The 10,616-nt window shown below is 53.4% G+C and overlaps 1 protein-coding gene across 1 annotated transcript; it reads right to left on the bottom strand.

Annotated features, from left to right (window-relative positions):
* Positions 1-281: 281 nt before the first annotated feature.
* Positions 282-437, bottom strand: SMIM38 (small integral membrane protein 38). Its single transcript, XM_068554843.1, has one exon. The coding sequence runs from the start codon at positions 435-437 to the stop codon at positions 282-284; it is 156 nt and encodes a 51-aa protein (XP_068410944.1).
* Between the last annotated feature and the right edge of the window lie 10,179 nt (positions 438-10,616).

Genomic DNA, 10,616 nt, shown 5'->3' with positions numbered 1-10,616 from the left:
CACACTTCAACACAGGACACCAGACCTGGTGGAGAGATGGGCAGGGGGCCCCCCTCCATCCCCCGATGGGGGACGTGACCAGGACAGCCCTGGTCAGTCCAGGTGGGGCCGGTCCATCTCTGCCCCGTGGGCGGGATGCAGGGGGTGGTGTGCCCGCTTTGCTCCCCCCTCCCTGTGCCCACCCTCAGCCCCAGGACAGGCCGTCTCTGGGACAGCGCCCTCCTGGAGGGACGGCCCTTCGGCGGGCGCCTGGAGCTTGAGGCCCCGGGCCGGCAGAGGCCCTAGTCCTCCTTGGGTTTGCGGGGCCGCCGCCGGGCCAGTCTATAATCGACGTAGGTGCCAAGGCAGGACCACAGGATGAAGCGCGCCAGCAGGATGACGACCAGCAGGAGAATGAGCGGGTCGGGGCCGGTGCTCCCCCCGAACCAGGAGGCCATGCCGAGGGCAGGCGTCCCCCAGAGCGGCCGCCCCCCACTGCGTGGTCCGTGTGTGGACCGGCCGAGCACCGGCTTCCAGGTCCAGGTCTGCCAGGTGCCAGCCGTGCGGCCAGGAGCCTGGGCCGCGCGCTCAGTCCAGCCGGGGGTCTCCCGCTCTAACCGACCCCGTCCGCTCTGAGCCCCAAGCCAGGGGCCTCCCCGGCGGGAGAGGACAGATCGGGGACGGCGAGCAGCCTCCTTGGAGAAGAGGCCCCGCGCCATTCATCCCGAGCGGGCGGCTCTCGGGGCCGACAAGGGCCGCATTGTCAGGGCCCAGGCGGGAGGCTCCCCCTGCCCGGCGCTGACGTAATCTCCAAACGTCTCCGGCGGCAGCTGCTGGGCGAAGCTGGCCACCTTCTCCGGGTGCTTTCAGCCGCCCACGCCCGCTCTTCCGGCCCGCCAGACAATCGGGCCCTTTCTCTGCCCAATTAGCTATCACTTCTGGAGGCCGGCGCTGTCCAGCGGCTGCGGGCCCGTCGGGAGGGGCCGGGGAGCCCGGCAGGAGGGCAGGCGGGAGCTGGGCGGATGAAAGGGGAGGAGAGGGGAGAGAAGGTGAGATCAGTCGCTCGGAGCCCGGAGGCGACCCCAGGCGCGGCTCAATTAGCACACGGGCCGCCAGCATCTCAAAGACCCACACTGCCCCCGGGGGTGGGCGGCGCCGGCGGCCCAGGAGGGGAACCTGCTTAATCGCCCAGGAAGGGCAGCACCGACCCCCCGGATCACCGCCCCCACCAGCCCACCAAGAGACCTTGGGGGACACCCACAGCCCAGGCTGGACGGGTCAGTCCTGCGGGCCTCCCCTCACACCCCTCATGGCCTCAAGCCAGGGCCCACCAGGGACCCTCGGAGTGACCGGCTCACCTTTGGGGCCACAGACCTCATCAGAAAGGGAGGCAAGTGACAATTCTGCTTTGAAGGGCCACGATGAGGCCCAAGGGACAGTGTCCACACGGGACCAGCAAGGTGCCTGGGCGTGGAGTCACTGGCTGCCTTCCTGTCCCCCGAGAGGACGCCCTCAGACGTGTCCCCCCCGCACTGCTGAAATACCAGCGTCTGCCCGCCACACACACCCACACACACACACACCAGAACACGTGTACACACATACACACACGCCTGCACGTATAACATATACATGCACGTGTCCGTGCCCCGTGCACACACACGCGTGTGCACACACCAGGGCACACACACCTCTGCAGGCGCTGCCCACCCCCAAGTCCACATCTGGCCTTTCCTAGGCAAGTTTCCCTTGGGTGAAGAGACAGCGCCTCCTCCAAGCCCAGTTCCCCGGTACTGCAGCGCAAAGGGGTGCCAGCTGGAGGTGAGGTCCTCGGATGCTGCAGGGGGCCAGCCGAGTTCTCAGCGGGAAATGGTCCACCCCCAGGTACCCGAGCCAGGGAGAAAGCTGAGCGGCCTCCAGGGCTGCGGGCCACCCGAAGCCAGTTCCTGAATTTCTCCTTCATCTACAAAAGGAGAATGTGCTCCCACCCAGCCCTTCCAGAAGGTTCTAGCTAAGGAGTGAATGCAAAGCCTTTGACAGGGAGCCCAGCGTCAGATGGACAGTGGGAAGACGACGTTCGCTCGCGGCTTCCTAACGACAATCCAGTGAACGTGTGTGGACGCTCCCCGTGGGCCAGACCCAAGGTGAACCCCTGACCCGCACCCTCCCCCAGCCCTCACCCCTGGAGCTCGGGCATCACCCCGACCAGCAAAAGCTGTCTCGAAAGTGTCCAGTGCCATACTGTGCCCTCTGGGGGGCAAACACCCCTTTCCACCTCCATCCACAGAGATAGCCGTCAGCCGGTGGCCTGGTCAGGCGTCCGGCGCGTCTGCGGAATAGACTCTCAGGTAACATTCAGCCCTGGGCCTATTTGCCCTGACAGAGGATTGAAGACCACTTCAAACACACGTGGGAATTCAGATCGTAGGAGCCCGACATGGAGTCCGTAATCAGACAGCTCCGGGACATGGCAACTGGATAAGGGCTTCCAGAATGTTGCAGAAAGTCCCCAGCAGCGTTCACAAGTGCCCACCCACCCACCCAGCCACCGAGAACCCACCTGCGTGGGGAGTGAAGGTCCCAGGGGAGAGCGACCGAGAGTTGGGAGGGAGAAGAAGACTTTTCCTCGAGTTTCTCTTACTTGGAAGGTCAGCGTCTCCCAGTGGGCATCCTGGGGTGGCCGCAGGCAGGGGCGCATGCCGGGCAGGGCCCGTCCTCCTGGTCTCAGCCTCCCACCCAGCAGCCCCTGACCCAGCAGCGGGGACAAGGTGGCCTTGGATAAACGTCTCTGTTTGCAAGCACACAATCGACACACAAAGTCAACATTGCCCCGGTCATGTGGCGTCCACGCACAGAGACTCTCCAGGGTCACGGACGCCTCCCCCTTCCTGCTCAGACGTCCCCAGGCCCCTGGAACTGGGGAGGCCAAGGTCAGTGCGCCCTTCGGGAGAGGGAGCGAATAGCCCCCCTCCCCCTGGACAGTGTGCAGCTGACCCAGGGCCGCCTTCTCTTGGGAAAGGTCTACCTGACGCAGGTGCAGAGGACGCTAGAGGGACAAGGTGGCCGTCACCCAAAAGGGGAAAGTAATAAGCTGATAATAAATGTGCAGCGCCCACAGCCTCCCGTGGAGTGGGTGCTGGGGTCCCCACTCACAGGGAAGCAACCATGTCACCCCACGATTAACAGTGACAGTGAGCTACACCCCGCCCCTGGGTCCCTTTCCCCTGTCTCCGTGCACTCTGTCTCTGGCTCCCATGTCCTCTTGCTCCTGACTCTTCTCCAGGGACATCCTTGGCTATAGGAGCTGCCCCAGCGCCCAGGGGTTTACATCCCCCCAGGCCACCCTTCACCAAGGACTGACCACGGGGGGATGAAAGCCCAGCTCCCCTGCTGGGCGTCAGGACAAACTCAAAGGTCACACAGCCCCCAGAATTCCCCCTTGAGATCACAGTGAGCTTGGGACGGTACCCAAAGTCACAGCTCTCCTTGGCTTCTTCCCTCCCTCCTCCCGCCATCCCCATGCCTCCCAGCTCCTCCCTCCCGTTTCCCCAGGGTGCATCTCCTCTTAAATCACCTGCCCAGGAATGCCATGGCAAGATGAGCGTCCCATCCCTGGGAGCTGGAGTTTGCCACGACTCCCGAGCCCAGCAGGTGGAAGCTTCTACCTGGGTCGCCGAGGACGGACTGGGGGACCTGGGTTATTTTCAGGACTGCCAGTGGCCAGGGAATCTTCCTGCACCCAATGTCCAAGCATTGAAGCAGCAACCGGCAAATCCTCCCTCATCTCTCCCTTAACAATACCTAGCAGATGACCCCGGCCCCCAGGTGAGGTCTGTGCAGGAGGGCTGGGAGTGGAGGAGCACAGCTGTGTCCCCACCCAGGACCTGCTGTCCCTAGAGGTCACGGCCCTGGAATGAGCCCCAAGTGCTCGACTCAAGTTGCTTGCCCTAAACAAGCTGTGTCGCCATCAAGGTGTCCCGGCAGTGCTCTGGGCCTCAGCTTCCTCCTCCGTAAAATGGGACAATAGCCCCTCTCCCATGTTCTGCAAGCAAGGCCGGGGATCAGAGTACTTTGCAGGCGGTAGAAGCACTGCTCAAATGTCATAAAGACCCAGTGGACTTCCCCGACTCAAAGGCAGGGCCCCACGAGAGAAGCTGAGTCCTCATACGCAGGCACCACCCGCATCTCACCCTGGTGTTTGGTTGGTTAGTTTTGTTTGTTACTTTCATCACAGACCTAACATGCTCTGAAATCTTGTATGTGTTTCTAGAATGTGAGCTCCCACCACACCCCCCAGGGCTGAGCACAGTTCCTGCAACTAGAAGGCCCTCAGTAGGAACATCTTCACAGGCTGGTGTCAAGAAGTGAAATTAAAGGAAGCCCATGTCTTATTAGACTGGATTCTGCCAAAATTGTCAAAGCCCCAGCTACAACGGGGCCAAGAGTGAGATTCTCCAAAGCGTTGGAGTCTTACTGAAAATCGTTATTCATTTCTTCTTTTGGCAAAAGCAAGACACACTTGTTATTACCAAAATAATAAAAATAAAAAAGCAAACATTGCATACATGTGTGAGTTAGAGAGTGAATGTCAACTCCTATTTCTGCCAAGATGGAGCGAAAGATGCCGGAGGTCCCTAGGCTGGATGGAGACCCTGGAGTTAACATCCTAAGGAGGTTTGTGGTCGACTTACTTCTTCCCCTGAGAATATTGCATCTCAAAACCCAGCCGGCATGGGCAGCTGAAATCAACAGAACATGCATTGCAAACCGGCTCTCCGCTGAAACGCTCCCTACTTGCAGACGGGGAGAAAATTAATTTTCTTTCTTCCTGCTCCACAAAAGCAGCTTAGAATCCCAAACAGTGGGACGAGTGGGCAAAAGTGGAAAGCTTCCTCATTGAGGGAGACCTCTGCGCGGGCCGGGTTTTCTCCCTAACAAGGGACGGCCCCCGCCGTTTGAAACGTCCCCCTGCAAACATAAAGCCAGGCCCAGGAGAACGCACTTGAGAAAAATCACGCCACTGCCCTTCCAGCAGTTGAAAGCTGGTATGTAACTTTGCTTGGGGTGATCAAACAGCTAGTCAAGGACGCTGTCAGGAACAGAATGAAATTCCAAATAAATTAGCCATGTCCGAGAAGCCAATACAACACCGGATTAAGGCTCACAAAGAAAACACAATTTATTCAGCCTACCTTGTCAGAATTCTTAATAACCTTCCTTCGTTTTTCTCACCTCGGGCCCAGAGTCCCCGGCCAGGAAGGGACAAAGTGAACCCCTCTTGGATCCTGGGGCTGCAGAGACATGCCTGCATGATAGATGCTTACGTCTGGGTGAGCCCTGAGTGTTTATAAAATTGTGCTTTCACAAACATTTCAGCAGAGACCATCCATGTCGCCCAGAGGAGGCAAGCTGTCACCAAGCCCCAGACGCACATACGGCTTGCTCACTTCTGAATGAGAGTTCATACATTAGAATAAGGGACGAGGGGGCCAAAGAGAGGAGTATTAACCGTCGGGACTTAACTCTTTGGGGTTTGGGGAGAAGTAGCATCCTGCCTGCCGGCCTCTTCAATGAAGTATGCTCTGACAAGGGGGGCGGGGAGGGGGCGGGGGGGTCTCTACCCAATCATTTCATCTTTTAAGGCAACAAGTAGGTGAAAGGGAACTCAGCCCTCTGCAAATACTGACCATCCCCTGATACAACCTGTTAATACAAAACAGCCCTAAAAACAATAACTTTTTTTTCTTTTTTTCTTTTTTTATTGAAGTGTAGTTGATTTACAACGTTGTGCCAGTCTCTGCTGTACAACAAAGTGACTCAGTTATACACATAGAGACATTCTTTTTTTGGTAGACGCAAACTATTACACTTAGAATGGATAAACAACAAGGTCCTAACGTATAGCACAGGGAACTATAGTCAATATCCTGTGATAAACCATAATGGAAAAGAATAAAGAGAACACTACCTTTTTTATCAACGAACCCAGACAGCTTTCACACACCGACAAACGTTCTTTGAAAGAGTTAACAGGCAGAGGTTGGTGCGGCCCAGGTGAGGCACCTTTGAAGGCACTGGAGGATGTATCTGGGTTGCCTGAGGACCTCACTGAGAGCCGGGGGCCTTTTCTTTTTCACAGAGAGGGGGGTGGAGAGACAGAGTTGGGGGGGGTGGCGGGATTTGCTTTGCAGCACTAAGGCATTTGCAAGAGATAAAACCAGCAGGAATTTTGAGAGGGGCTGGAAGGAAGTGATCCGCCCATTCGTCTCGGACGGAATGTCAAGACGCTGGAGAAATACACAAAATGAAGATTTTTCCCAGAAATAGAAAAAAAGGAGAGCGGGGGGGTTGGGGGGGGGGGGGGAGGGAGATGACCTAATGGTATTAATTTTTTTTTAAGATAAAAGAAATGTACTGAGTAGAAGGGGAAAAAAAAACCTCAGCAGTTTCCCAAGCGTGACCTGGCCTAGATTCTCTCTCTTGATTTCTAAATTTAAAAAAAAAGGGAAATGATGGGGGACAAGGATCAGGGAGGTCCGCTGCACAAAATGATTTTTTGATGTGAGTGTGTGTCCCTCACCACAGGCCTTGTGCTGGGGGCGGCAGGCGTGGGCACTTGGGGACAACGATGGGCTCTCGAAGTTGGATTGAGCCACAAGATAGTGCCCCATTGGCACCCCGTGTGTGGCCTCAGGGAAGATCGCCTGTCCCCTCAGAAACACCACATTCTCACAACCATCGGAGGGGCTCACGTCCACACACCTCCCACGTCTCCATTGTCACCGGTGGGTGACAGTGTCAGTTATCAGGGACAGGAGGCTGCTCAGGCATGTCCCCTGGCCATGAGCTAGCTCAGGTGTGTTCTCTGGCCTTGGGCTAGTTCAGGTGTATCATCAGGCCATGCGCTAGCTCAGGTGCGTTCCCTGGCTGTGGCCTGGCCCAGTGTGCCCCTGGCCACGGGCTGGCCCAGGTGTATCATCAGGCCATGGGGTAGCTCAGGCGTGTCCCCTGGCCATGAGCTAGCTCAGGTGTGTTCTCTGGCCTTGGGCTAGTTCAGGTGTATCATCAGGCCATGCGCTAGCTCAGGTGTGTTCCCTGGCCATGGGCTGGCCCAGCATGTCCCCTGGCTGTGGGCTGGCTCAGGAGTGTCCCCTGGCCATGGGCCGGCTCAGGTGTGGCCCCGGGCTGTGGGCTGGCTCATGGAAGATGGAATGGAACTCTGTCAGGAAGCACAGCTGCTGGGTCTCACCTCCACCTAAGGCCACACATCCTCCAAGGTGAGGTGTGTCCAGCTTCTTGCACATCCTCTCTCCCTGCTCACTGGCCTCCTCTGCTCTGCTTGGTCTGCCCCGTGATAACTGAGGAAGAGAGTGGGAGGTGAAATGCAAGCCACAGAATGAGAAGACAGAATAAAGGCTGTATCTGAAGGGAAAATAGCTAAGAAAGTTCAGAGCTGATGAGAGATGTCAATCCACAGATCCAGATGTCCTAAAGAATCCAAGGTAGGACAAGTGAATTCAAGTGTACCTGGATTTTGTTTTAATCAGGTATGTTAAGATAGATGATCTTATTTGCAAAGCAGAAACAGAGACGCAGACGTAGAGAACAAACGTATGGATGCCAAGGGGGAAATGGGGGGTGGGATGAATTGGGAGACGGGGATTGACATATATACACAATTGATAATATGTATAAAATAGAAAACTAATGAGAACCTACTGTATAGCACGGGGAACTCTACTCAGTGCTCTGTGGTGACCTTAGTAGGAAGGAAATCAAAAAAAGAGGGGATATATGTATACGTATAGCTGATTCACTTTGCTGTACAGCAGGAGCTAACACAACGTTGTAAAGCAACTATACTCCAATAAAAATTAATTTAAAAAATAGATGGCAAACACAGAGACTACTGCCTCAAAGAAGAAGTTATGATTTATAGTTCCCAAAAAGGGGGAGAGGAGGGCATATCACACCAGGCAGGGCCACATGAGGAGGCAGGAGGAGGGAGGGGAGAGCATAGGTGAGAGCCTTCATTACTATAGTGATGGGAAGTTCTGGCAGGAGGGTGTCCCTATTGGGTAGGAAGCAGAACACAGAGGTTGGGCTTTGTGGAGGGTTTGTAATGTGACTTTCACTCACCCATGATAACACAGGGATGGTATGGATGTAAGCAACTTTGGCCATGAGTTTGGCTCATGATTTCAAGAATCCAAACCATCAATTACAGAACATCAGGAATGGTTATTCCAGAAGAGAACGTCTTAGAAGCCGCTGGAGAGGCAAGGTGGGGTTGAAGAGACATGAGACCCACAGCTGACTTCCCAACAATAGTGAGGAAGCAGAATGTGGTGGAATCATGTCTCCAAGATATTGGAGTAAAATGACTACCTAAAGTTATGTATTCAATGAAAAATGTTTAAATAAAGACATATGCTAGAGTTTTCTTTGGGGACTATATCTGTGAATGCATGTGCTTGGTTAAAGGGAACATGTATCTTTAACTTCATGATAAAAATGCCTATTTGTTTTCCAAAGTGGTGGCACCAGTTTCCACCCCCAGCAGCTGCTTTTTAATGTTTGCCCATCTGATGGATGAGAAATGGTGTCTTATTGTATTTTTTTGTCTTACTATAGTTTTAATTTGCACCTGTGTTTTTATTTCTCATACTGTGTTTCCTCTCCTATGAAGTTACAGTTGAGTCTTTTGCCTGCTGGGCTGTTTCTCTTTCTTATTGATTTTTCAGGCGTTCTTCATCATGTTAACCATGTCCTTTGTTTTCTGTATTCTGATGCTTTGACATTTGGGTCTTCCTGACCCTAGAGGGAGTGCCACTCCCAGGGTTACCAATTCCTAGGGAAGACAAATAACTCACCCGTGAACACGTTTCTGAAATACAGACCAACCATGCAGAGCCTAAAACCTGACCACCTTCTTTACTGGTCTCTCACTCTCAGGGCCACTATCCCCTGCCCCAATCATCCCAGGGCATGTACCATGCAACTGGGGAGAGCCCCTGTGCCCCAGAGTCCACTGAAATCATTCCACCCTGCCAATGCTCAGCCTGCTTCCCCTGTTTCACCTGTTCCTTCCCACGGAACCCACAGTAAAGATTCTTACCCTTGTTCTCCCCTCCTGACCAGCACTGGTGCTTCCCCGTGTGGCACCCATGGGGTGGTGGCCTTCTCTTGGGATCTGTGAGCAACAAACTCTCTTTCCAATGGCAGTCGTCTCCTGGTCTGTTGGCCTTGCCATACCTAAATCGTAATAAAACCTACATTAAAACATTCCTTTTCTTCATACAACTTCTTTGTCAGTTCTGTGCATTGCAATATCTCCTCTAAGTTTGCAGTTTGTCCTTACGTGATTTTTACGGTGTTTTGATGAATATAAGTTCTAAATGTAATGAGGTCAAATTGATCAATTGTACTAAAGGCCCTAACTGGGACAATGAGGCAAGAAAAATAAGTTGAACACATAAAGATTGGAAAAGAAGACATGAGGCTGTCAGTACTCCCCAATTACAGAGGCAGAGGGAGGACCACGTGACACGTCACAAATGGCTCTTAAAGCTTCTCTCAGGAAGTGGCATGTGATGGGAGAGATGCCCCACTCCCCACACATCACTAGCCAAAGCAAGTCACGTATTTGTGGCCAACACAAATGTGACGGGATAGTCACTCCCACAGATAGGTAGGTTGTGCCCTACAAGACTGTCGGAGCAGGGAGGAGTGAGATGCTCCTGTTGGCTTTGAAGAAGTGAGCTGCCATGTTGTGGGGAGTAAGAGGGGGGCACATGGCTCGGACCTGAAGGCAGCCTCTAGGAGCCAAGAAAGACAGTGGCCCCTGGCTGATGGCCACTAAGAAAACAGGGGAAATGCAGTCCTACAACTGCAAAGAACTGAATTCTATCAGCAACCACATGACCTTGGAAGTGGATTCCTCCCCAGAGCCTCCAGGTGAAACCATAACACGTTCTCTTATGAGAACGTGAGCAGAGAATGCACCCAAACCCACCTGGACTTCTGCTTAAAAGAACCATGAGTTTATGAGCAGAAGCTGCTTCAAGCCATGTTGGTGGTGATTTGTTACACAGCATAGATACCTGATACACATCTCGGTGGGGACTTGCAGTCCCACCATGTGCCTGAAATAGTTAGACCCCTAAAGAACACTAATGATCACCACAGACCCCTACCTCACACCTCACACAAAAATCAGCTCCAGGTGGATTAACGATTCAATGTGAGACGCAAATCTATAAAATTTTCAGAGAACAATATAGAGTAACATTTTCATAGCCTCAGGGCAGGGCCATCTTAAAAACACACAAAAAGTACAAACCATGAAAGAAAAGGTTGATCAATTTATTTTTAGACAAGTAAAAATGTAGATGTTTGCCACGAATAGACTGCCAGTAAAAACGATCCCAGAGGACATATTCTAGCCAAAGGAAAATAATCGCTGAAGGGAGATTGAAAATGCAAGAAAAAATCATGAGCAAAGTGTATGGGGAATATTTGGGTAAATCTAAACAAACATTGACTGCATAAAACGAGAAAAACTGGGTCTAACTTGGGGAATTTAAAATTAGAATAAAATATATGACACAATCACATGTAAGTCAGAAGGGAGGTGA

Source organism: Eschrichtius robustus, chromosome 11, assembly GCF_028021215.1.
Source record: "Eschrichtius robustus isolate mEscRob2 chromosome 11, mEscRob2.pri, whole genome shotgun sequence".
NCBI lineage: Eukaryota > Metazoa > Chordata > Mammalia > Artiodactyla > Eschrichtiidae > Eschrichtius > Eschrichtius robustus.
The sequence above is the reverse complement of the archived record's forward strand: the minus strand, read 5'-3'. Positions and strand labels throughout refer to the sequence as shown.

Coding starts and splice junctions, on each gene's coding strand:
- SMIM38 (XM_068554843.1), bottom strand. CDS start 437: ATGGCCTCCTGGTTCGGGGGGAGCACCGGCCCCGACCCGCTCATTCTC.